This window comes from Caloenas nicobarica, chromosome 2, assembly GCF_036013445.1.
Source record: "Caloenas nicobarica isolate bCalNic1 chromosome 2, bCalNic1.hap1, whole genome shotgun sequence".
In the NCBI taxonomy this organism is placed as follows: Eukaryota; Metazoa; Chordata; class Aves; order Columbiformes; family Columbidae; genus Caloenas; species Caloenas nicobarica.
The window spans coordinates 26,688,246-26,715,486 of NC_088246.1; the positions used below are offsets into that span (position 1 = coordinate 26,688,246).

Sequence of the window (27,241 nt, forward strand, 5' to 3'; positions counted from 1 at the left end):
CAGATTTCCAGGTCTAACTTAAGCCTGAAACTAAAAATAGCTTCTGGTCTTACCTTCCTTTTGATTGCTGCTGAAGAGCTGTTTGAATTTTATAAGGTGAAGAATGTAAGCTGCAGCTTGCTGGGTGGAAGCAGTAAGAAAGGATTTAGCTGTGTTGTTTGTTAAACAGAATATTCATTTCTTTTGCTATATCATGCTTCTTAGGCATATCCCTTTATGGATATGTGTACATTAGCGAGGGAGAAGATGTTCCACTTTCAACTGTAGATCAGATTTGTCAATTAGTTAGTACTTCTGTTGTTCAGAAGTGCAAGCCGGCAGTTTTTTCAGCAGGCAGCATGCGCTCACTTTCACTTGTCAAAACAAGATATTTGATTGATCGAATAACTCTCGTTTTCTTAGTCTTTTGGTTGGGTCACAGTTGCTGCCCAAAAGTGATGGTGAGATGATAGAGTGCTATAATTGATGTTTAAATCAAGAGATATCTTTTGTCAAGTATTTATGAAATCAGGATCTCAGTTTGTGGAAGAGAAGTACACTTGTTCTTTTGGACCAGGATTGAAACTAATATTGAACTTAGTAATATTTTAAAGGAGGATTGTGTATGCAGTATCTGACTGCTTCCTCTCTGATTTCTTTCAGTCTCACTTAGTAAATACTTATAATATATTCCAGAGTTTATTTCTGTCTGAGACTATTTTCTTTTATTCCTTAATTAAAACCATTCAGGTGTTTTGTGCAAAGAAGATGGACAGGTGAAAAGGAGGGTAGAGGAAAGGAAGTATGAGAAAAGAAAAACAAAATAGTCTAAGTTTTTCTCACTTGGGGAGGCTAAATTTAGGCAAAAAATGTATACCTTTGTTACAGAGTGAGCAGAAAGCTTTTCAGACTTTCTTGGCTAGATTTCTTCCAGGAAAGATAACCCTTTATGCAAGTAACTTGTTTTAGCAAGCAACATAAACGTTTTGCATGAGTATACTTACAAGTTTATACAAGAAAAATCCTTTCTACTGAAGATAAACCTTTGGGTGAGAGCAAATTAACATATGAATGCTTTTTTTTTCCTTCTGAAAGTTTGTCTTACTTTGGTTTTATTGTTTTGGGTTTTTTGACAGCATGGAAATATCCCTTTTGAAGATAAATCTTCTTCGATTAAAGTGGTAAGTTTTTATCTAGCGTTGAATTGTGAGCCACAGTAATGCATATTATTATTTCATACAATGTAATTCAAATTGCAGTGAGAGCTGGATTTTTCTTTTTGTCAGATCTTATAATTTGGCCTTCCCAAAAATAGCTTTTGCCAGGAAGTTTAGTCTTCCACTGCCCTAAGAATCTGTATCTGGGGCTAACTTACGTGGAGTGGTAATTGTCATAATTGCCATCAAGCGCTCTATGCTATCCCAGCAAGTGTTCCTTCCACCGTTTTTGCATGGAGAAATAACCACAATGTTGATTATAATGTGGCTATTGTATAAAAAGAAAACAAAGTACTTGAGGGTAGGTTTTATGAAGGACTCAGTTCTCCTCTGCCCTGGCAATGACGATTGTATCCTCAGTTGTTTTCGATGCTTCCCATGACAGCTGTCAGCAGCACTGGGGTTCTGCTAGTCATGTATTTGTTTATTCCCTGGAGACAACTCACTCTCTGTTCATGAAGACCAAAGCAGCACTGTACTTACTGAGTTGTCTGCAAGTGAGTTTTCAGTATTTGTTTGTAAACATGGTTAAGATTTGGGGTACAGAGTCGCATTTTAAGGTATGAGCCCATGGCAATTTAAGCATATGCTGTGCCACTCGGTTGATCTTCACAGTATGTTTCTGTGTTTGTGCTGTAACTAGTGCTGGTACAACTGTGGGGTGGGCTTGTTTGGGAGTCCATTCAGCCAAAAACTTACCTTATATGTTTTGGTTTTGGTCAAGTCTGATGTGGCTTATCATATAGGTATGTCAGTGATGGAAGAGAGAGGGCAGAACACAAGGCAGGACAGAGGAGACAAAGCAAAGCCTGAGACAGAACTACATCTTCAAAACTCCTTAAGCTTTAGTAGCTATCTAACCACCAAGATTTGAGATGGCAGGTTTGGGCTCTTAGGCGATGTCTGGGTAGTTCAGAAAATAGTCTGCTGCTTCCTTGCTTTGCTGTTGACATTATTGGCGTGGTAGCTGAATTTTCACCTTCAGAGTGGCAGTAACCCAAATAATCTAAATGTGGAAAATACTTGACCAGCAAAAGAGAAGATCACTGGGAAAAAGTGGAGAGTTTAATTTTGCCCTTCCTAGTCATCATATTGACCCTTCCATCCTTCAGCCACTGCAGGTGGCTGCCTGATTGCTCACAGGTTCCTGCCAAAGACTGAGTTGACAGTACTCAAGTGAACTACCAAAATCTTTAGGTACGTGCCAGGTGGAAGGTAGAGATTTTTTTCTCTGCTGGTAGTGTTTCTGCATTCTGCATTATAAAGTTTCCTCACAATAATTTCTGCATATGTAGTCCTTACCATTTAACTCTCCTGTATTTTTAGCCTTTCAGTAGTTCTGCACATGAGGAGTAACTAGATGCTAGATAATCCCGGCTTTACCTGGGAGACATAATAGCACTAGCCAAGGTATAGACCAGGGGTGTCAAACTCATTTTCACTGGAGGCCACATCAGCTTCATGGTTGCCTTCAAAGGGCTGAATGTAATTTTAGGACTGTATAAATAAATTACATTAGACTGTCCTTCTAGATGAAGGTTGGACACTACTCCTGACATCTCAAAAAAGGTCACTAGATGGTACATTTAATGTCCATAGCACTATGTGGTTTAAACAGCTAATAATATATGAAGTGGTCATGTAAAATGTTAGGATTTATTTCTGCTTCAAAATAGTGATTTCAAACTGTCAATCGCATTATGTAAAGTCCTGGAATAAAAAAACAAACAACCCCACAAAAAACTGTTTGTAAAAACTTTGGGAAATTGAGCAAAAAGCAAGCTGTAATAAATAAGTTATAGGTGTGAGTTTGGTTTTAGCCCTGATTGCACTGAAGGCTCGAGGACATCCCCTTTGGCGGACACTAAAAAATTACCTTCTTGGTGAAATCTGAATTTCTGAACTACAAATGAAAATTTCCTCTTTTTTCATGGGGGCAAAAGGTTTTTTTGTTTGGTTGGGTGGAGATTGTTTTGGTGATGTGTTTTTGTTGGTTTGGTTTTTGTTGTTGTTTTGTTTGTGGTTTTTTTAATTGTTGTTGGTTTTGTTTTCTTTCTTTCTGTTTTTCATGGTAGACTGAAATGTCGGGCTTTTCATGCTAACTATAAAGGAAATCTGACTTTGGGCCAAGTGTTATTCCTTCACAGTTGAACTGATGGCAATTAGTGGGGTTTTTAAAATCTTTTGTTATTAGTCTGTTGCTTGTCTTTAAGCTTACAGAGTACATCTGGCTTTATTTTACAGGATTTCCTGTGGTATCCTGAAGTTAATGGCTCTATGAGGCAACGTATCAAATCTTGGACTGAGGTTCGTCTTTAAAAACTGTTTATTTTAGGAAAATATAGCAACTGACTGAGGAGTACTACCTTTCTTTTTTCATATAGACACAACTATAATTTCTAGTTGTCCAGCAACTGCGACATATCACGTATGTTCAGTCAGTTATGTACCAGAGATCTGAAATTTGATATCAAAATAGTGAAAGTGGGATGTTTACTGGTGTGTGTGTTTCTGGGCATCTCCTGGTCTCACAAGTTGGCTTCACTTGGGTAAAACAAGCCCCAAACCAAACCAGGAAAACCCTACTTCCTAGGAGCAGGTTGATTAATCCTATTAAGAGCTGAAAGGATTTTACTGTGATTTAACTTCTCTCTTCCTCTGTGTCTGCGATGACTCCACTTTTATGTGAACAATTTTTTTTTATACTTATGCATCCCTTCCAACTTGAGATATTCTGTGATTCTGTGATTTTGTATTTATGTCAATGTGAGTCTTCCAGCCTGATGGACAAAGGCAATGTGGAAAGTCAAGAATGCCTTGATTTTTTTTTTTCCAATATTTCCCTGAAATTACATACTTATTATTTTATGTTTCAGTCAGGTTATTCAGCATAAAATTATGTATGTAATTCTGATAAAGAGTAGTATATTTACAGATTGGCAACTAAATTTTTCTTCTTTCTTTGTTGTCCTTTAAAAATCCTGGGGTTATTTAGCAATGCCCCCCAGTGATCCTTTGCTACGCTATTTGTCCTTGCACAACACCTTCCATTAAGATAGCTGAAGTTATAATTCGTTTTTCTTTTTCTGTTATTACTACCAAAAATTGAGAGCTGCTAAACCCTTGATGTGCCAAGGTAAAACTCACACTGAGTTGATCAGCACTGTTTGCTTCCTTGTACTCTTCTGTTTGAGTACATGTTCTGTTCCTTGTCCTAGGCGTAACTTTCAAACAAGGGCAACAACTGCCCCTTGTCCTCGTTCTGTTTTTGCAATGGGTTTGTGGTCACTTCAGTCAGTAGAACAGCTCAAACAAATGTTTGAGAATGCTGAGAGATGCTGAGAGAAAAAGTACTTCAATAATGTGATCTACAGTTTACTTGACCTTAGGAGGAGATGTTTAAATAGCCTTTAAAGAGCTGCTAATTTGATAATGATTATAAGTGCTTATTGAATGTTTTGCACTTTTACAAATTCTGGTATTTCAGAAATTGATGTTCTCTGTAACATATTGAGAGTCTTTTCTTTTGCAACCACTAACTGATGGACAAGATGAGTCACAGTTAATTAAGATATGAGTCCTAATTACCCTGCTCAATGTAACAATAAGTAAAATTTGTGAATATTTTAAAACTAATTGCTTTTTACTTTCTGTCTTAGGGTTCTGTGGCAAAACCTCATATAATTGTAGTAGGAGCTGCCACGGTAAGTTATATGGTGTATTTTAGTAAAGAAGGAAGTTCTAGTAGGGTAACTTTTATGCTCTCAAGTTGGTTACATGATGAAGTTATTAAGCCCAATTTATAGTAAAAATGTACTCTCAGTGAATTTTCTGTTACAACGAGTAGTTCTAAAATATCAGATATATTTTATTATAGCTGTGTGATGTACAGTACTTGCTTTTTGGCAGCAATGCTGGTTGATAAGCATTGATTAGCTTGAACCTAGCTAATAAAGTAGTTCATTTGTTAAAAGCAGATTATTAATTAAAAAAGTTAAATAAAAGTAGTTGCATACTAACTGAGATTGTATTTTTAATGAACTCTTTTCAGTCTCAAAGTACTGCTTTTGAGCACGGTCCAATTTGGAATGCTCTTTTTGAGCACACGTATTTCTTTTATACTTATATGGGGAAAACCCTCAATTTTACAAGAGTAATTCAACAACCAAAGAGATTGCACTTCCTGAATCTTGTTCCACTGGAAGGTTCCAACACTGCTATGAGCTGCAGCGTCACAGAAAACAGGGTCGACAAGGACCTGGAGAGGTCTTCTAACCATTCGGTTTGCCCCAAGGCAGGATCATTTACACCTGTGTCGTGCTTGGCAGGAGTCAACCAATTCTTTAAAATTTCCAGGGACAGAATTCAACGGCCCCCCCTAAGTAGTCTGTTCCAGTAGTTGGCTGGTACTGGAAGTCAACAACTGCTCATCTCATTGATTCCACATTTAATGTCCCTTATTTCTGGATGTTTTGGAAATGGAATTTGAAAGGAATTAGCTGTTGTAAATTCATATCAGGTCAAATGTAGAGGAGGAAGAATGTGTTCCATTTTAAGCAAAATTATTTGAAAGCAGTTTGGTCCAGTGACAGTTCAGGCATTCTACCAATCTGGAAGCTCCTGGGCATGCCAATCTAGGATGAATTCCCCCAGTTTTAGGGGAAGGTCCATGTATGTATGCAGACTCCTACACATTTCCTGAGGGATCAGAAATTCTCTGTTTCGTTACAGATGAAACCCCCAAAATCTCTGTAGGATCCACATAAATATTTGAGTGTTAGGAATCTCAGGAAGCTTAGAATATCTCTGCTTAGTCTGAGAATCTACCATGTCTTACTAGCATGAGTCTTTGTCTCTCACACAGAAAATGCCATTGTATATGGATAGTGTTCTGGCATGCAGAAGGTCAAGTTGCAAAACTCCAGGACTCTTAGCTAAGTAATTCCTTTTATTCGTATATCTACATTAGGAGGAGATATAAACCAACAATATGTATGTGATGCTCAGCTCTTTATAACACTGACATATTTACACAAAACATTAATAGTGGTATCTAGAGTTGGCCAAAGATAAACATCCCCTATTTTAAGGGACTTGCAGAAAAATAAAGTGCTTCAAAAATCTGACACATCAGCAACATTACTGTGGCTGGCACTAGCGAGGTAACCTGCTGCTGTTATAGATTAAACTGGTGTGTGTCCTTGGACTCGTCAGCATTTTGAAACTTACTTGTATCTTTAATTTACCTCTCAGTTTGGTCATGCTACTTTGGTCTGGACATGTCTGTCTTAAGATGTCAACTGCGTAACAGTTTATAAATGGAAGTAAAGTCTTATAAGCTGGAGAAGCTCCAGCTAGTACAAAACTCGGTTGCTTGCTTATTCTGGGAAAAGAAGATGGTCTCAGAATGTCACTGGAGTGCTCTGCTTCTTAGTTTCCTGCTGAATAGAGTATGCTTCTTAAATTTTCTGTTTAAATACTGCAGGGATTTCATAAGTAAAGATTTAGCTACTGGGAGAAACTGCTTTTTTTTCCAGAGTTTGAGTTCTTGGAGCAGCTGCATGTTATTTGTTTTCATGAAGTATTTGTTTTTATTCAGTAATATTCTCAGGAAGTAGATTAATCAGTGTAATTCGGTTACATCCAAATTTTTATGTAGATATATGGAAATAACTACAGAGTTCACTACCTTCAGGCCGATTTTTTTTGTGTGTCTTTTTTTTTTAACAGATTTTGACTAAATCGGTATAGATACAGTAATACTTTAAAAAAAAAGCTAAATCTATTTTTCCTACAGTATGGGAGATTCTTTTCAAGTTAGGAGAAATTCTTGGGTAGTTGTAGCCTTCTCTCAATCATTTCGTATAGAAGATTAAATCAGAAATGAAAATAGATCTTTTCTTCTCTTTTTTTTTTTTTTCTTTTTCTTTGTGGATATCTGCAAAACAGATGGAAATATTGGCACTTGATACTACCATCAAGTTTTGCTTGCACGCATCTCTTGCTGTGGTCAGTTTTCCTAGACTAAAATTGACCAAATTGGCTACAATTTTTATATAATGTGGCTGGCTTTGCTACTTCGTCATTGTTCGAAGTCAAGGGGGTTTTACTTAAAACACCTTGTATCAATTTATGAAAAATCAAATATACATTAGGTTGAATATAAATAGACTGTTTGAATGTAATTATCTGTCTAGATGGCTGCTTGGTCCAAATAATTTTTTTAGCACTTTAAAAGTGAAGACCGAAGAAATAATCTAGCTTTATAGAAATAATGGAAAATAGCTACTAATGGAGCAGTGGAATCAGTTAATTAAGTATCCTCAGACATACAGGTTCTGAATTTCTTTCTTTATTTCTCCAGTGGTCTATCAAGATTCACAATGGCAGCAATGAAGCCCTCACACAATATAAAATCAATATCACTTCAATTGCTCCTCTGTTGGAAAAATTAGCAAAAAGTAGTGATGTTTACTGGGCCTTACAAGGTAAAGTAATGAACAGCAGGTAACAATTTGTGCTGTCACTGTCTGTTGAATCATTATCTTGTGGGATACGGAAGCTTTTGTCCATAGTGCTTACTTGCAGAGTAGAAAGGGTGTTGTTTGAATTCCAGTCTGGAGTTCTGCAGCCTTAACTAGCTGGTACCTAACTAGCTGTTACTAGTGATGGAAATTTTAGAGCTTTCTCAGGAGAGTCTTTTGCCTTCTGAACTCTTAATTATGTGTTAGCTTACTGTCAGAGTCAGTATGCTAGGTCTGTTCTCCTTGTGCCGTGTTCCGTATGTGCCTCCTAGGAGTCAAGAACACAAGTGCATAAAACAGCTGTATTCCTGTGTTTCTGTTCGATTAAATTTTCAGATTACATGAGTAATAGAAAAGGTTCAACAAGTGCGTCCTCTGTGTGTGCCTGGAATGAAATGACATGCTATAGAGAATTTAAGTCTCTAGAATGAAACTTGCTTCCGTACACTGAGCACTGATACACTAAGATTAGGAGCCAGAAATCACGGTTCAAAATAAATCTGTGTTATTTTTACTATGTCACCAAGCTTCACATTCTTTTGCCTTTCTTCAATAAAACTAAGATATGTCTCTGATTCTGAACAATAAGATCAGAGGTAGAATGTGCTCCTGGTTTATCTGCTATGGGATACAGCATTTTAGATGATCATCACCTGAGTTAGAAACAACAGCAGATTTTGAGCCCTGAGGGGATTATATCCAGCTGTACTGTCACATCCAAGTTCCTATCAAAGATGAGTCTAGAGGTTAACCTGAGTCAACAGGTTAATCTTCTTGCATTCCTTTCAAAACCATGTTTATCAATAACAGAAGCAGTTAGCTGTCAGACATGTCTCAGTGTTCTGTTGATAAAGATGCAGTTCTTTTAAGTCTCTTCTGAGCTCTTTAATGGAACAAACGAGGAAAAGCAGTCCATACAAACAGAGTTTTCTAGATATTGATTGTCCAAAAGTAGGTATTGAGGCAGCAAAAGTAAATCAATTTACAGCCTGTAGAAGGTATTTCACAGGAGTTAGGAACATCAGCTTTTCACAGCAGCTTGTTGATCTCCAGCTGACCTTTTGATCTAGAACCCCGTGTTAAGCTCTACATAATTTCTGAAGCCCGCAGGCAATTAAGTTGTGTTCCATTCTTCTGAAAAACTTAAATTCTGCCATCAGTTAAACTGGAATCAGCAGGAGCAAGTGGGGTATGCTTATACACTGTGACTTAGAGAAAGGAGAAACTGGTTTCTTCTGCAGCTAATTAGAGGGTTCTAGTTAGAGGGTTTGAGAGTCTTTTGCTCTTGTGTTTTGTTTGTCTGTTTGTTTTTTCATGTGTCTACTCTGCTGCCTGTCTTTGGTCCTCTTGGCTTTGGAGTCTTTCCTTGGGGGATTCCAGTGCTGAGAGAAGGCATAAACAGCTCTGCACTCCATCATTTATACACTCTTCATGGGTTTGGGGAAATCAAACAGGCGTTCATGTCTGGCTAAAGCTTTCTAATCTATAAGCACTTATGCATGACTGGGGGAATGGCGATAAGAACATTTCCTCATAAACAGCTCTCCATAGTACACTAGTTACTGTAACAGCCACTCATTCCTCATTGTACATTTTTTCTGTACCATTAAACAAATGTGGCTACCTAAATGAAAGTAGCCTGTACGATTTGAGCTAAGTATTTGTTAAGTAGAAGATTAATGTGCCCATTCTCTGTCCTTTTAAATTCAGACCCTGTTTATGAAGATATGCTGAGTGAAAGTCGGAAAATGATCACTAATGAGAAAATAGATGCTTATAATGAAGCAGCCATTCGTATTCTGAACAGCAGCTCCCGAAATGCGAAAGCTAAAGTTAAAGTATTCAGTGTATCAAAATTGATAGCACAAGAAACTATCATGAAGTCTGCAGATGGCCTGCATCTCCCTGAATCAAGCAGAGATACAGTAAGTGTTTTTATCGCTGGTCAACATTAAAAAGTAATAATAGTAAAACAAGATTTTAAGTCAATGTTCTGAAATGGCAGATAATATGAATGTAACGAGGGCCTGCACATTCTTCAGGAAATTTTGTTCAGAAGATCTCAATATGTGAGAGGGCAGTCAGTTATATAGGATGTTTGAAAAACATAATAGCAAACACATTAGTGCGTAGCTATTTTAAAATAGCTGTTAATCTGCTAGACCTTTTAGATCCTGAGTGTAAATTTTGTGCCTTCATGTGCATGAATGAGTTAGAGTGATAAGGATCTGTAAGGCAGTGCTAATAAATGTCTTAAATTTTCCCATACGTGCCCATATAATTTTATTTAGTAAGGAGTATGAAAAGGATAAGAAAACACACAATATACACCTTCCTGGGTATAAGGAGCGCCACTGCCTTTATTTCTTATTATATATATATGCATGCAGTGAGCCCCCCTGAATTTTGTCAGTCTGCCTTTCTTGTGATGGAGCTCTCCCACGTGTCACCTCTAGTTCCACTCATTTGCAGGTTTCAGTTGCTTTCAACTAGCGGATGAACTAAATACCATCTCACCACAGGTTTCAGTCTCATTGTCATATTTTAGAGACTTTCCTTACTGTGCCCCTTTAGGACCCAAGTTTGTGAGCTGTTTTTCGTTTATAGTCTGTTTAGCTCTTTATAGCTCCGTTTACAGCCAGTAGAGAGAACCCTGCTGTTGTAAGGATTCGGATTAATTCTTTTTGCTTACCTCAAGAAGCTCAAGGGTTTCCTGTTTGGAAAAGATGGTTTATACTGTACCGTTGAATGCAACGAAGTGTCGGGTGTACTGGGAAATTTAATCTGTGTAATGATAAGGGAGAATTGCATATGTTTTGTGTCAATGCATGCTCTAGAAGAAAATTTCTTCCAGTGAAAATGCTAACATTTTAATTAGAGATTAATTGACAAACCTGCCTATTTCTTTGACAGAATGCAATGATTCTTATGAATGTCTACTGCAATAAGATAATGAAGCCCATCGACGGCTCCTGCTGCCAGCCTCAGCCTCCTCTCACTCTGATACAGAAGTTAGCGTTCTGTTTCTTTACGTTGTCCATTATTGGATATTTAATTATCAGTTTAATTCATCGGAATAATTTTCGGAAGAACAAATCATGCACTGATTTGGAAAGTGGAGAGGAGAAGAAACCTGCCATCGGCACTCCTAATGTTTCTACGTTAGAGATGCTCTTACACTCCTTCTGCAAACTTGGTCTAATCATGACCTATTTTTATCTATGTGACAGAGCAAATCTTTTCATGAAGGAAAATAAATTTTATACGCATTCATCTTTCTTCATACCAATCGTCTATATCTTGGTTTTGGGAGTATTTTATACCGAAAATACCAAAGAGGTAATGATCATGTTGACATCCTACTTATAACATTGTTTCCCCGTTTGAGTGTAGATAACTAAATGCTAAATATTCTAAGTCAAATTTTCAAAGTCAGTATAACTCACCTGCAAAAAATGCATTCACAAGCAATGTAATGATTACATGGAATTAGATGCAGAAGCTTTTTGAAAGCATATAAGTGCTCTTAGCCTTTATCATTCAGTGAAATTTGAAGTGAGCACAGCTCAGATACAAGACTATGTAGAGCACTTTAAAATGTGGTAGACCCGTGTCCACTAGACAGTAGTCTTTTACAATTGAGACCTATTTACCCATAAAGTGGTTTATTGTTTTGAACTTTTTCTCCTCATTTTGTAGATGTTCGTTGTACTTTTTGGAATAGCAACACTCTTGTTTTGTTTTGCATTAGACTAAAGTGTTAAATAGAGAACAGACTGATGAATGGAAGGGCTGGATGCAACTTGTTATTTTGATTTATCATATCTCTGGAGCAAGCACTGTAAGTGATTTGAATTTCATTTCTTTTTAAGTGGGAACGCAATTTGGCCATGTTACTGTGAAAGAAAGATAGTGCGAATGCATATTTAGAGTTGAATAGAATTAATAACTCATGCTATTGTTCCTGTAGTTTTAAAAATTGTATTAGCAGAATTAGTTTTTCTCTCTATTTAGGTGTAGATTTCATTGATAAGAGCATTTTATATGTTACTTAGTTGATGAAAAAATATATTTGTTTCCTCCATGTAGAATATTATGTTACTTTATTTTTAATTGCTAACAACACTTCATTTTTATGTTCAGAACTTGAAACTGCTGAAGGTAAGCTTTCAAAGATCGTTTCGTAAATCTCTCTTAACTGGTTACAGAATATGGAAAGTGTAGAGCAATAAATAGCAGCAACTCATTTTAACAGCAGAGCGCTTAGGGCAACAAAAGAGCTTAGTAAGAAACAGGGAAATTCAGCACAATGTTTCTTCTCTTAGTTAGAGCTGTTTTACTGCAATGCAGAAACAGCGTAAAATGAGGGGAAGAGAGGAAAATCGAAAGCATTTACGTGGCCATTTATAAAAGGTGCTTTATTTTTCTCAACAGTTTTTGCCTGTGTACATGCACATTCGAGTCCTGGTTGCTGCATATCTGTTCCAAACAGGTTATGGACACTTCTCGTATTTTTGGGTAAAAGGGGACTTTGGTGTATACAGAGTGTGTCAGGTAAGAATATCCACTTACTGTTTTTATAAAGAAATTTGTTCAGATAACACCACATCCATAATATATCCATACTCCCTAAATAATGTGATATGAGATTACATGGCAAGAACAGCCATTTTTAAGGTGCAGACGTTGGTTAAGTAATCTGATCTGTTTAAATGGTAGCCTTTATCTAATACAAACATATAGCATATAAATAATACTTGCAATGTAAAAAATGCAAGTATGCAGCCCTTAAAATATCAAGACAAATAATTTCCGATATATAACAATGGAGTTTTCATTGCAGTAGCAATTTACAATAAATAGCAATAAATAAGTAATGATGACATGCTGGCTGGCAGTAAAGAGGGATATCATTGGCGAGAAATTTATTTGCTAAATCTTCCTAGATTTTTTCAGTAGTCACTGGTGAGTAAGAGGTTTATGTGGATACCTATGACGTTTTGAATTGCGTTCTGGAACAGCCTTTTTCTAGTTACTATTGAGAATAAATAGGTGATGTGAAGGTTCTCATCTGCTTGCCTCTGTTGAAAAAAAAAAACCAACAAAACAACAAAACATGATGGTTTTCTCAAATTAGCCATTGGAAATACTTCATTTTGTTTCTCACCTTGTTCTTAAAACATGAGTCTGCTCCATGTTGACATTTTCCCGTGTGTGTTTGTATTTTTTTAATTATTAGTATGTTTCTCTTAGAGTTTTCTTTATACAAGTAGATAAATGTTTGGCAAATCCTAGAGTCAGTTGTATACAGAATGTCTTTTTTTTTTGTCCTCTTCTGTGAATAAAGGTATTTATTTAGCAAGTCATTCAGCACATTGGTTTGCTTTCTCCCAGCATAACAAGTCTTTATGTAGAGGGAACAAATGTTTTCTTTTCTCTGATTAAAATTTAAGTGATTTCCACTTGCTTAAAGTGTGAAAGCTTTTGATTTTAGTGTGCATTTTGGATTTTTTCCTCGCTTGTTGGTGAAAAGAAAAACTTTTTGCTTGGTTAGCTGGGGAAATTAATAGTGTCCAAAAGCACTTGTGGTATCTCTCTTTCCTTCAGATGAGTGATCTTTCTGATCTGTTAAAGAAACTCTTCACATTGCTACTTTATTAAGTATCCAACTGTTTTGCACTGAAGTAGATTAATAATACATGAACAAGAGGCATCACTGTAGTAATTGTTACCTCTTTCAAGACATAGCGAAGTATCGCCAAATGTTTTACGTTGCTTTTTCTTTCATTCTCAACTGAGAATTTGTTTGGTTTTACTTTTTATTGGAACAGTTAGCTCTGCATAACAGTATGTTTAACCATTTGATAAATAGAATATGGTCAGAAACACCACACCCCTCTACTGATTTTTCTTTAGAAACAGATGAAAATTTCATGAACGTATCAGATGTATCTGCTTCCTTTGAAAAGCAAATGTGTAGGGTTTGTTTTGGTTTGGGTTTTTTTTTTTTTCATTTAAAAATTGGTGTTTTGCTTGGCCCAAATGGCTTTTCAGTTATGGGTTTGAGTTTTCAGATCAAAATGCACAATAGGGACAAAAGAAATAGTTTCCAGTCAGCTTTGTTGATTCTATGGGTTGTTTTCTTTTCCAAAGACAGTGCACTGAAGCCTACATTTGTTAATAAAGAAAATTAACAACACTAGAGTACGTACCTATTTTTGAGGTTTCCCTCCCAAGTTTTGCAGTGTGTGCTGTATCAGGTTAAAAAAATACAACAAAAATGAATCTCTAATTGCTATTAAGTGTTACGTTGTCATATAACTCAGCTCATCATGCTTATTAAATGAATGACGACAGCACTGGTGATGGCCCAGGCCCTGGGGGACTGAAAGCAGAGAGGCATTGACAGCATCCAGCAGCTGGAATACCCCGTCCCAGCCTGCAGTCAGTTCTGCTTTACCCTCTTTTCTTGCTGTCTCCACCCAAGTAGGCCAGCATAGGACAAGTCCAGTACTACATCATCAGCCTGCAGTCTGATAGTGCATTATTGATGTTCTCTGAGATATTTAACCCATGTTTCAACTGAAATACTATCAGCATGTGAGATGCGAGTGTTTAAAAGACGTATAGATGAGGTTTTTAGGGCCGTAGTTTAATGCCAGAGTTGGGTTAATGGTTGGACTTGATGATCCTGAGGGTGTCTTCCAACCAAAATGATTCTATGATTCTCTGTGAAATACATTGATATTTTCATATAGTGCTAAAGAAACATGTTCCCCGTCTCTCTTAGCCTTGCCTCCCAGTTTATATATACTCTGTCTTCTCTGACTCCTTCCAGGTTTTATTTCGTCTCAATTTCTTGGTCGTGGTACTGTGCGTAGTGATGGACCGACCTTACCAGTTCTACTATTTTGTGCCACTAGTCACTGTCTGGTTTATGATCATTTATGCCACCTTAGCTATATGGCCTCAGATAGTCCAGAAAAAAGCAAATGGTAAGATTTTTTTGCCCCCTTCTGCTATAAAACATTCGCATGTTACTACAAATGATAACCATACAGAGAATGGTATAGTTAGTACACCTCAGTCTCTTTTTAACATAGTCAAAATATGTTAAACAGCTGTTCACATACATCTGGTTTGTCATAGATGATTGTCATGTCAGTTGAAAAATGTAACAGCTGATAACTAAAGTCTATCTCTGATTACAGTCATATTACAATACTTTTTAATAGGTTTTGACCATCAGAAATGTGTTTTATCAAGAGCTGTAATTTTACTGGATGCAAACTAAAAATATAGGTTACGCTATTGATGCTACTCAAGGTTGTTGCTGTGTTATACTACTGGGGACAGCATGAACAGTGAGCGCTCAGACTTTCCTGTTCTGCATTGCCAACGTGTCTCATCCACCCTGAGCACAAATTCTGCTGTATCCTGCCAAACGAGAACTTGGGCTTTGTCATCTTAGTATCTCAGATTAAGTGAATTATCAGAAATATGTCTTGTGAGATGGATATTTTAAATAAACCTGAAGTGAAATCCCAGTTTATTTTATGTGTTGCAGTTCATTGAAGAGCTGTCATCATGTGGTAAATGCCTATTATTTAATTCACCTAAATTAGAAACCTTAAAACCTTAAGAGTCTTATATCCTCCTTCCCGATTGATGGAGTAATATCCAAATTGTATTGTCTGCAGATATGACCATGAAATATACCAAATGCATCCTAGGAATAGATGCTGCAAAAATATAACTAGAGAGTAGTTTTACAAGATATCTTGAAGGCAAATAGCTCCAATATTACTTTTTTTTTTTTTTTTTTTTTCTACAAAGGCAGTTCTGCTCCAGATAGAGAGAAATTACTATTTTGTGTGTCGGGGCGATAGTGTACTATGAAACTAGAAAATCTTTCAGTGACAACTTCCACCTGTTTAAGTCCCTGTTTACAGCCGCCAATTTATGTGGCAAGAGAGGGAGATGATCTCTGCTGCAATGGTGAGGCTTGAGTAGAGCTTAGTATCAGTCAACAGCTTTGAGGAGCAGATTTTCAGGCTTGTCTTAACAAGGTACTTGTCCTTCATCACCTGCAGTTGAGCTTTGGAGTACAACTGGTACCTCAAAGTTTAATAACGTATGCCCTGCTTATTTCACATGGCAAAACTGTTGGGCATTTTGTTTTATTTATTCATTGGCATTCACCTAGAATAGGGACTGTCTGTGCAGAGCGTTTGGGAGAGCAAAGACTTTAAAATCATGTTTCTGTTTAAACATCTAAATTCTCTTCTTTCTGTATGTATGTTGCTCCTGTTTTAGACATGAGGCTTGATTTAGGATTAATAAGTTGTTAATTGCTGTGACTATTTATTTTAATTGCTTAAAGTCAAATTTAATATTTAAATGTATATAGTTATAAAGTATTGCCGGCAATATTTGAACAGTTATTTATAAATGTATCTATTACTATGCATAGCTACAGTAAGTAATTGGCAATTATTATTTAATGTGTCCTGGGTGTTTTGCTTTTGAAAAATTGATGACTCTATACTAATTAGTTTATTTCTTCCTCAGGGAACTGCTTATGGCACTTTGGTTTACTGCTGAAACTGATTTGCTTACTGGCATGTGTATATTTTTTGTCATATTCTCAGGTTTGTAAATTTTCACTATTTTTGCCCTTAATGACCTAAGAGTGTATTACCTATCTCTATGTATTAATGTGTGCATAACTTGTATATTTGCTCCTGCATCATAAATACAGAAGAAGAAAAATGGAGCCTTTCAGTTTCTTTTCATATTTGAATTGGTGTGGATGCTGATAAAAACCACAGTTCTGTATCTTACGCATGGCTTCAGTATACTACTACAAGTGTAATAAATACAAAGGTCTATGCTTTGGTTTTGGAGTGGGGTTTTTTTGATGTGCTTAAGGTTACTGTTTTTTGTGAGCATATGATGGTACGTATGGTGATAGGAAGATCTGTGTCTTTTAGTCCTGGAGTTGGCTTTGCTACCTTATCAAAAGCCTGGTTCTCATGCTCAATTAGCCACTCACTGCCTGCTGTGAGTATAGCTGCCAGAAGTAAGGGCAGCATTGGGATTTTTACACCTGTTGAGTCTTCTGTAGAGTGTACATTTGTTATCCCAACACATCGGTGTATCTCTCCCTTTAAGTACAAAATGGAAGGTGTTCAATACCTTCACGGGAAGCAAAGCTGAAACCCTTTCTCATCTGAAGAAGTATTTTTGGTCATGGTGTTTGTTTGTTTGTTTTCTTTGGTTGAGGGAAGTGTCTTCAGGGAAGCCTGTTATTTTGGTAATGCTGCGTAGCTAGTGAAACAGGGATGTGATAACACTAAAAGACAACATATTGATTTAAATGTAGTGAATATGGTTGACATCAGTGTTAACACTTTTGCCGTGTTTATTTTTTACAGGGTGCCTTTGAGAAGATATTTTCTTTTTGGCCACTGTCCAAGTGTTTTGAACTGAATGGGAATGTCTATGAATGGTGGTTTAGGTGGAAGCTGGATCGCTATGTATGTAACATTTGCATAAATTTATACTGGTCTTTCAAGAGTATTTTTTAATTTGGGGGAAGGGAAGGTTGTTTTGCTTTCCTCCAGAAAAAGCAGGAGTTTGTTCCTGTGGATTGTTTAATATAAGACTAAGCTGCACCCAGCTTACTTCTGCAAATGTCTGTCAAAGCCTTGCTTAAAAGATGGATGTTGATTCATTTGCTGCTGTATCCTACTTAGTTTGCTTTTAAAAAATAAAGTTGTAAAGTGACCTAGATTTCTCTTTTCTCAATAATTTTACCGTGAAAATTTAACACCCGTAGCACTTCAGCCTGTTGAAATACAGGACAGATTATTGTGGTGGCTTTCTTAATAATATTTTTTGACAGTTGTATCAATTAAGGATATATTTCTTTTAAGTTTACCTTTAAAACGCTTTTAAAATCAGTGTCTTGATGCCCAAATCAGACTATTCTTTCATGTATTTTTAAGTGGTTTTCCAGTGGGAAAGTGCGTTCTTTCCAATTACTGACCCTATGATGTGGGGGAATAGAACAGGGAGACTTTTTTTTTTTGCCTTCTTGATAAGGTGAGTGGAGTTGCTAAGATGGGAGCATTTATCTGCTAACCTTATCCTGAACGGGATCCCGTGCAGAGGGACATTCCCAACTTGGAGCCGTGTTGCTGGCGAACAGCGTGTGTTCTGTGGTGCTGCTGGAGAGGAAATTCCAAAATGAACAGAGGAGATGAGCACCGTCACGGCCTGAGACAAAATCGTGTTGGTAGCTAGTGAGAACTTGGCATAAGGTCATAAAACAGAGTGTTGAGGAGCTGTGTCTGTGAGAGAGGGAAGTATTTCTGGTGCTTCTTGAATGTTTTCACTTGCCAGCTTGGGAGAAGGCCAGAGATTCATGGTTTTTCCCCAGAGAAAGACCTTTTCAGTGCTGGCATGGATTGCAGAGGGGATAGTAGGTACTTGAAAGCTTCTTGAAATTTCATTGTCTTGTCTCTAATGCTCTGTGAAGCATTAGTAAGAGTGTTTTATTTCTAGTTTTTTAGTTGAGTTAAAAATGCAGCTCATGACAGCCCAGGGTAGAAAGCCTATTTTTGTTTGCTTCGGTAAATCTGGGAAAGGGCCTTTTGACACCTAAGCTTCAATATTACAAATAGTTTATCCTGTAGCATTTCTGTTAAGAGTTTGTACCTGAAGTATTTGTAAAGCCGTGAAATATTCAATGCGTTCTGTTTGTCTTTTACAGGTGGTTTTTCATGGGATGCTGTTTGCTTTTATTTATCTGGCATTGCAGAAACATCAGATGATATCAGAAGGAAAGGGAGATCCTCTTTTCTCCAACAGAGTTTCAAATGTTTTATTATTTATTTCGGTCGTATCCTTTTCGGTACGTACCTGGTATAACCAGTACAATCAGGTTTGTAGATCTCTAAAGAACAAGTTTTCTGAAGTTCTTGTTTAGAAAATACATTGTTTTAAAAAATCAGATCTTGATCTGGAGATATTTCAGGTGTGCTTTTGTGCACAGCCCTACCTATCTGCTCACTAAATATTTTTCCTTTCAGTCAACTGTAGATGAAAACATCATCACTCTTTCAGTTCATTTTTCAAAGGTTACGAGAAAATTGGAACATGAAAGTAATATGGTAGATAATACAGCTCTTATCTCCATTCTTGATTGCTTTTCTATTTGTGATGAAAAAATTGTCAACAGTATAGCTGTATCCTAGAGTATTAACAAGTATGGTATTCATCAGTTGCAGAGAAGAATTTGAAAGAAAGAGAAAACTAAGCACATGGAGGTTTTTCTATTACTGTCCCACATCTTAGTGAATCAACTAGTGCTGAAGCATTTCAAAATAGGTTACTTCTTGTTTCATTTTTAAATGTTACATATAATTGCTACACAGACTGATTTTTTTTTTTTTTTTTTTAATGTTTTAGACCTACTCTATTTGGGCTAGTAGCTGTAAAAACAAGACAGAGTGCAATGAACTACATCCTTCTGTTTCTGTGGTGCAGGTAATTATAATTATAGTCCTTTTCCTTACAGTCATAGAATCTCTAGTCTGTTTTAATTTGGGCTTTTAAAAAATTGATTTAAAATATATTTTTGCTTTAGCATGGAATGTCAACTATTGAGCTTCATTCTCACTTCTGAAAGTGAAAAAGGGTTTAACTACATTGCTCGTTTTTCATTGCCTTTAAGCACTAAAATCATATACTGTAATTCTGCTTTTGATTAACCCTGATGTCCTTGGTGTAGGTTTCTTATGCACCATTCTAAGTCCAAACCCGACTTTTGAGTAATTGCATAGCAGTGGAAAAGAAGAAAGCTGTAGAGAAACGTGCATGTTTGGAAGGTATTAACGTAGGAAGCAACCTATGGGACCCTGTAGTCACTTTTAGGCAGAGAAGCTGTGGGCCACAGGGGCATGCATCTGGTTTTCTAAAACTTAGATTTTCCTCTTACTCTGTCACATGGCTCTCTATACCCCAGATGTTTGATTCTGTTCCCTCTCTGTTTCCTTTGAGGTTCTTTAATAGTTTGTCCTGCTCTCCTGAGGGGCAGCATGTGTAACTTTTTCTATATGATTTGTTCATCTTGACACCTTCTCTTTAAAAAGCGAGGGTTGACTCAGATTTGTGGCCACCTTCATCTTAGGCCGGCATGGTATAACATGTTTTGTGACCATGCCTAGTAAGTGTATAGCGATATCTATCAACATCAAGGCCATGATTCTACTGAAGATTTAAATGTGACTTGCTATGCTATAAGAATGTTGTGCAAGAGATTTGCAAATTCAAGACCTACTTGTGTGGATTTTTGTTTGGTTTTTATATTTATTAGATTTTAAAGAAAATTGAATGCATAATGCACTTAGATTTAGATGTGAAAATGAATAAACCTTTTGTGTGTGTGTGTAATTGGCTTGTCATCCACAGTCACTTTCTAAAATTTTTTTTTTTAAAAAGATTTTAGCTTTCATCCTCATCAGGAACATTCCTGGATATGTCCGATCTGTGTATAGCTCGTTCTTTGCCTGGTTTGGCAAAATTTCTTTAGAGGTAAGTAGGATGATCAGAAGTACAGTGAATTGAAACCTAGAAATATAAGGTGGTTTTATTGTCTAAATTGTAGTATAACACGTGAATAGTGAAAAAAATTACTATGCTGTCATGTTGACTTCTTTTAGCATTGTAGCTTCCATCTACAATTAAATATCATAGCTGAAATAGCAGTCTCACAGTAGCAAACTTATTTCTTATGCTGGTTATGGGCGAGAGTTTTGGGTTGCCAGAGTGGGGATTGAATGCTGGAGTAAGATGTGGTGTGTATGCAGTTGGAAGATAAACATTTAAACCAGTGGAAGAATCAGCATGAATTATACTGGCAAGTATTACACTTATAAATGTGTTTGCCCTAGAAAGCTTTCCTGCATTAATAGAAAATGTAACCACAAACAAAACCCTTCTTAGTGCAAATGTTATGTTGTTCCACTGAGTGTATGTTTTGAAACAGTAGGAGTTATCTTACTTTCCATTTTATTTGCTGTTTAGTAATATTAAATGTTTAATTTATTGTACTACTAGAATATGTTAGTTAAAGGGAAAGGAACTTATAGGAGAAACTTATAGGAGAAACATATAATGTATATGTGGTACATGATTTTGAATTTTTCATAAACGATCACGTTTTCATTGTCCTGATTCCTGGTGAACTTTAAGGTGCTGATCAGCTCCAGGGACCTTTGTATTTAATGGCAGTTGAAGCATTATCTTTTATTTGCAGGCACATTAGTTCAGTCCCTCAACAGAGGCAGAGTAACTGAGCGGAGGCGTTTTCCTCCTCTGTTCTGACCTAACGTGAATGATGTGCCCCGACGCCACGCTTGCTTAAGGACTAAGCAAACCCATTTTACTGTGCACTGTAAAGACTAATAGTTTTGTCTTACAGCAAAGACGCGTGGAAAACAGCTTCTCAAAGTATGTTATTAAATCATATGTGTCTGACTTAGGCAGAAGTACAGTGTGTCAGTTGATGCAATAGTAATAATTATATGTTTTTATATAAGTAAAAGTACTTTTATGTAAGTATTATTAAAAACATTCTTTTTTTTTTTTCTTTCAGCTTTTCATTTGCCAATACCACATCTGGCTGGCAGCAGACACAAAGGGGATCTTGGTGCTCATTCCTGGATATCCAATGTTTAATGTTCTTGTCAGCACTTTTATATTTGTGTGTGTGGCACATGAAATTTCTCAGATCACTAATGATCTGGCACAGATTGTGGTTCCTAAAGATAACTCAACTCTGCTGAAAAGGTTGCTATGCATAGCTGGATTTTTTTCTGGACTACTTTTCTTCTCAGCAATGCAAGATCAGTCAAGGCATTAATTTGACAAGATTCTTGGAAACTTTCTTCAGGTTTACTTTGTGTCTGCCTGAACAAATATTCTGAACTGGAGGTACAAGAAGACACTTAAATGAAGCGTGTGGAAAATGTATATAGTGCGAATGTACATATTTTGTGTGGAAATCACCTTCTCAAAGAATCTGAGAAACAAGAATGCACTGTACAGCATTGCATGTGAAAATGAGTCTTTCCTACTGGATATATGTTTTCTGTTTACATATCTGTTTAAACATGACATGAAGAAGTGAAGTTAAACAGTTTAGCAATATCATGTGCATATCACGGAATTAACTTTACCTTGGGTCAGCCGAATGAAGAGTGGATGTTACAAGAGCACCGCCTGCACGGAACACGTGCCGTCATCTTTCTCATCAAGGAACAAAACAGCAAACTTGTGATCCTTCGTTAACGGTCACCTTTAGCTGATGTGAAACATGAAGTTACTGGTAAACCAGGGCATTTTTCTGAAAAAAATGGTAATTTTTTTTGTTTAGAAATGAGTATTTTGGGTGGAGATAGTATGTGTTATATGAAACCCTTTATACATGGAACTAAACAGTCATCACCAATTCAGTGATTTGAGATCATATACAAGTTTACATAATATTTTATGGGCTTCTTTTAGAAATTTAATACGTTTTCAGCAAATATGGTGAATTCTGAGGTGGAATTTTTTTATAAAGAAAACTTTTTTTTTTTTTCCCTAAAATTGTTTGCTTTTTCGTACATTTTCCACTAATTCATTTAACTGTGTGCAGTTCTCTGTACAATCCCAGTAAACAAACAGATGAATACATTTCAGAGGTGCAGTTCAAGATAGAGAATCTTCGGAAGACCTCCAGCCTTTTCCAGTCAGATGAAATCCCACCACATCTGCTCCATTGGATCTTCTGGAAATGGGCGAGCAGGGGAACGGTGATCTTTGAACCTCTCTCGGAGTTTGTAGGTGACCTTGAACTACATCTCGTTAGGGAACTGGTGCCATATTCTATCCTGTAATAATATTGTTTGAAAGGATGAGAGTCAATCCGTTGGTGTAATGAGGAGGAGGGATTGAGTGGTCGCCTTGTTGCGTCCAGATGGTTGAGTCTCGGAATTACAAGTGAAATGAGGTTGGAGCTGCTTGAAGGAACCTTTTTCCCCATCCTTTTTAGCAGCACCCATCTTGCTTAGTAACTCTTCCCTTTAGCGTAAAAAGTAAAACTGAAAGAAATAGCCCTTTTGTGCGGCAGTGACAAGCTGTAACTTACGTTCCACTTAGTGAAGTCACAGCCATTTCGTTGTTGTTTGTGGTTTTGGTTCAAGTGATAGTTTGACCTCTAGTTGCTTTTTCATTTTATCCTTCTACTGATTACTTGCTAGCAGTCAAAATCACAAGCACAATATTGTTTTCCAAGCATATGTGCAATTATGTGTGATTATAAACAATATGATTTCTAATTTGTACCATATGTACTGTCACGTACGTGTGTTTGCTCTTACCCCAGTTAAAAAACTGAACTCAATCTTGCAGCCATCAATGAGTGGAAGAAAAAAATGTGAAAAGAATGGCTTCAATTTTTATTTTTTTTTTTTTTCTTTTTTGTGAAGAACAGTTCATTTTAAAAAATCACCAGGCATTCCTCATTAAAAAGAATAAAAAATAAATAATTCATTTCCCCCAAATTCAGCAGTTTTACGAAGTCTGCCGGCTGTTTTGAAGCTATTGGAAAGACACTCAGCTACTTGTTCTTTGGACGCATTCTTTCCAGTGTTTGGGAAGTGAAGCTCCTTGATGAGCACCTCGGAATGGCTGAAGGACACGGTGTAGGTGAACACTGAGGTGGGGATGGGATGCGTAACCTTCATCTATGCCAGTATTTGGAGCAATGGGGAACTGTGGGTTTGAGGAATAATTCTTGTTTTGTTCTTCACAACTTAAGTATTGTAGATATAATTTTATTTATCTGTTGTACAGACTTGGTTAAAAGATTTATTTTTAATGTTTGAAATAATGCACTTGTTTACTATTGCTGTACGTGGGATAAATATATTTTCTTTTCAGGTTATGTAAAAATATGACGTAATTTAAATATTAAATAAATGTGCTGTGGATGCTTATTTTTGTAATGGGAGCAGCATCAATTAAGTAAAAACTTTTTATTGCTTGACTCTAGCTGGACTACAGTTCACTATTATACCTACCTTAAATTACAGATTAGTACTGCAGTTTCTCCAGAGTGATAGTCTGGATACTATTACTTCAAATGAAGGGCAGATATTCACTCTTATCACAAATTATTTCAGATGCAATGCAGGGAGAACGATTCTTCCGCAGTAAATCGTGCTGTCCCGCGTCTGACGTTACAGCCGAAACTGCCCCTGGAGCGCGGGGGCCTTCAGCAGAACGGCACAGCGGGGGTCTCGACCACTTTATCCCCCAAGAAGCCGCGGCAGAGGAACTGGCTTGGCTTTTCTTCAGCCTGGCAACGTGAAGAAACCCATCTGTAAGATTTGTTTGGTTTCAGGAATTTAACTTTAAATTAGCTGCTTAAGAAGAAGGGACAACTTCAGCAAATGATTCAGAGTGGTAGTTCCTATCCCCAAAGCTCCTGGTCTAATTGGGGAGATAATATCTAATGTGGGCAACTGCAAATACTCTCCATCCTTTCCAGTTACACCAGCTCCCCCAGTTTAAACCCTGTACAATTGGGGCCACTTCCATCCTTAGACACTTGCCATCCAGTATCACCATCCATGATGTTAACAGCTGTAACGCGAAGTTGTTCAGGCATCATTATGTAAAATAACCAGGCAACATCACTACTGAATGTTTTCCTATTTATTAGATTTTACATTTCATATATTTACAAAGAGATCTGTAGTGCTTTCTATTTCATTTGGTTGCAACTGTCAATCAATACAATATCAGTTCATACCGTCATCATACATCAAAAGAGGCTGTAAATTTACTGTTTTAACCATCAGCACTTTTAACTAATTCTTTAGCCATTAAGTGTCTTTAGCCAGCTTTAGAAATCTTTGCTTCCGTAGTAATTGTTTTAATAAGTAAAAATAAATAATTTGTTATTAAACTTGCCTCAAATAAATGAAACTTTGAATCATAAAATAATTCAAGTGTGCTTAATATTCAAGTCACCTACATCATTAGATTCTTTTCAGAGTGGGTGCAAACTGATTCTTTATGCATGTATATACCAGTTTAAGAAATTTCCTTAAATATATTGGCACTGTTATAAATTAATACAAATCAGATAGGTGCAGCTCAACTGGTAGTTAATTGATTGTCACGTCATACTCAAGTTATCAGAAATTATTATGAGCCAGATCCAGTACTATTTACAATGTCTTAAGGTTGCATAAAATAGCATTATTTAAAATCCATTCCATTCATTTCTGTTTCAAAGCACTGACAGCTCATGCATTTGAAATCAGTAGTAGAAAGTAACAAACTAGTAGAAACCAAATGCTGATTGTACTTAAATTTTTCACTGCTTGGATAAAAGATGTGAATCTTTTATTTACTATAAATCTGAGTGTGCAGTTTCCTAATTCACTTTTCACCGATAACTACCCAAGCTGCTGGGAGAAAGGAAAAAATAACAAAAACAACCCAAACCCCAAAAATACCACCACGCACTGGGGCATCAGGAATATCACAAAAAGAAAAGAAGACTATTTTTAAAGAGTTAAAAATTAGTCCATGGATACCATAACAAAATTTACCCTTGTTTACTTGCAGACATTAATTTCTGCCTAGAGTAGTTTGTAACAGCTTCTTCTACCAGAACCAGATGAATGAATGGACAGATTTTAAATGTTTTATTGCTTGCAAGTTGTCAAATACAGGAAAAAATATCTGGTAAAGGAAGAGATCCAATTTTCAACAGGAATCATTTTAGGGCTTTGTTCGGGGTTTTTTTTGGTTTGCTTTTTTTTTTTTTCTTCCAAAAATAACTTTCCTCATGATATTTTTATGATCTCTACAAAATTAATGCTTAATAAATCTAGAATACTATTTCTGAGCCTCATCCAATTGCAGAAGTGTTCATGCTTGTATGGTACTGCTTCTCATGTGCCAATGTGAGGCAATTATACCATCCCAGAGAAGAGAGTCTGAAATCCTTTGAACCTGCCGCTTATTTTGAAGCTTTGATTTCCCTGTTAAAACTTTCAGGAGAGATCACAAGACAGAATCAAGTTGGATATTTATTAATACATATATTTGAAAGATTATTTTCTGAATGTAACAAATATAAAAAGTTATCAGTGTTTACAAATTGTCAAAAATGTCCAAAGTACAAAAGGATACAGTACATTAGTTATATGGAAGTGATTGTACTCTCTGGCACTGAAATCATCTTAATACTGTGGGCATACACAATATACACCAGAAAAACTCATGCATCAGTCAGAACAAATATGGAAATAAGACAATTTGCTGCCTTCTCTGATTACAAATTCATTGCTTCTGTTAGTTTTCTTTCCTCAGGAATACCATTTACCTGCAAATAGATGAGAATTTTTATAATCCAGCAGTGGCAGATGATGCTTCAACAATACTGAACTGTCAGTTGGTAGCACGGCACATAAATAGTATTTATTAGTCCTTTACCAACAACCACATGGGAGAAACACAAGTACAACCTGGACCAAAAGATGACATATGTGAAAAAGCTTTGCTTGCTTTCTTCTGGGAAGAGAGAGATGTGGTAAAAGATTGTTTACCTGGGAATTTATCTTTGGGATCTAACAGACTTGATGGGGAGACTGTGAGGCTCGAAATGGAAAATGCAGTATATAGTGTACATGTACCATTTGGTCTTTTGCATTATAGCAATATCCTATAAACCTTTTCAACTAGGCACCTTAAAATAGTCCTCATGAATTTTGCCAATTAACAGAGAGACAATTATAAAACTTTATATTCCTTTTCATATGGGAGACCAGTAGCGATTTCCAGCAGTGTGATTTATACATTAGATGTGAGTTGTCACCTTTCATACAATTGTTTCCCAGTCATGTTTTAACTTGGTGAAATAGTCAAGCATTATGTCAGCGATTAAGTCTGCATTTTTATTTAAGGTTTTAAAAAAATATATTGTTTCTTATTGGGGATTCAGATAGTTCCTGAAGAAGACAGCAGTTTTCAGACATGGTCTGCTCTTCAAACTACTAAGAATGGTCTACTGAAGCTTTAAAATAGAAATATCTTCGTATTCACGGTAGTGACTGATAGCATGTTAAATAATCCTGAGTATACTATTGGGAATTTTCTGTAGGAAAGGAAGATTAAACAGCAAATGTCTAGTTCTATAGTTTTTCTGGCCTTGAGTTATGTAAATTTCTTATCTGAACGGATCAATACAATTGATTACTAAGTTTGTATTGATGCTACTAAAAATCTTAAGAGCGCCTGAATTTTGTTTTAAATCATAACATTCTAAAAACCTAACCTTCTGACAACATGAGCCATGGATATCCTTTAGAAGATAAACTGCAAGAGGCACATGTCATCATGTCATGGAAGTGCTTGCAGTGTCATCTGCACATCTGCGTTACAAAGGAAGGC

The 27,241-nt window shown here is 36.4% G+C and overlaps 2 protein-coding genes across 4 annotated transcripts in view; one reads left to right on the forward strand and one right to left on the reverse strand.

The window, feature by feature from the left end:
- The window catches only part of CASD1 (CAS1 domain containing 1), a 35,169-nt gene extending 10,473 nt beyond the window's left edge, over positions 1-24,696 (forward strand). Inside the window, exons 4-19 of one of the 2 annotated variants that reach the window (XR_010605716.1) lie at positions 1,116-1,160; positions 3,441-3,503; positions 4,856-4,900; positions 7,561-7,684; positions 9,431-9,645; positions 10,634-11,059; positions 11,472-11,561; positions 12,155-12,274; positions 14,559-14,715; positions 16,292-16,371; positions 17,158-17,259; positions 18,498-18,638; positions 19,196-19,273; positions 20,228-20,320; positions 21,384-22,611; positions 23,340-24,696. Coding sequence is in view for 1 of the 2 variants with exons in the window: in XM_065627447.1 (XP_065483519.1) it covers positions 1,116-1,160; positions 3,441-3,503; positions 4,856-4,900; positions 7,561-7,684; positions 9,431-9,645; positions 10,634-11,059; positions 11,472-11,561; positions 12,155-12,274; positions 14,559-14,715; positions 16,292-16,371; positions 17,158-17,259; positions 18,498-18,638; positions 19,196-19,273; positions 20,228-20,320; positions 21,384-21,650 (2,046 nt within the window). In the remaining variant the exon portion in view is untranslated. Of the gene's footprint in view, positions 1-1,115; positions 1,161-3,440; positions 3,504-4,855; positions 4,901-7,560; positions 7,685-9,430; positions 9,646-10,633; positions 11,060-11,471; positions 11,562-12,154; positions 12,275-14,558; positions 14,716-16,291; positions 16,372-17,157; positions 17,260-18,497; positions 18,639-19,195; positions 19,274-20,227; positions 20,321-21,383 lie in introns of both variants that reach the window. The other variant, XM_065627447.1, reaches the window with a different exon arrangement.
- SGCE (sarcoglycan epsilon) overlaps positions 24,491-27,241 on the reverse strand; it is a 34,029-nt gene continuing 31,278 nt past the window's right edge. For both annotated transcript variants that reach the window (XM_065627448.1, XM_065627449.1), the window contains one exon: positions 24,491-26,174. In XM_065627448.1, coding sequence (XP_065483520.1) covers positions 26,158-26,174 — 17 coding nt within the window. In that variant the 3' untranslated portion in view covers positions 24,491-26,157. The remainder of the gene's footprint in view (positions 26,175-27,241) is intronic.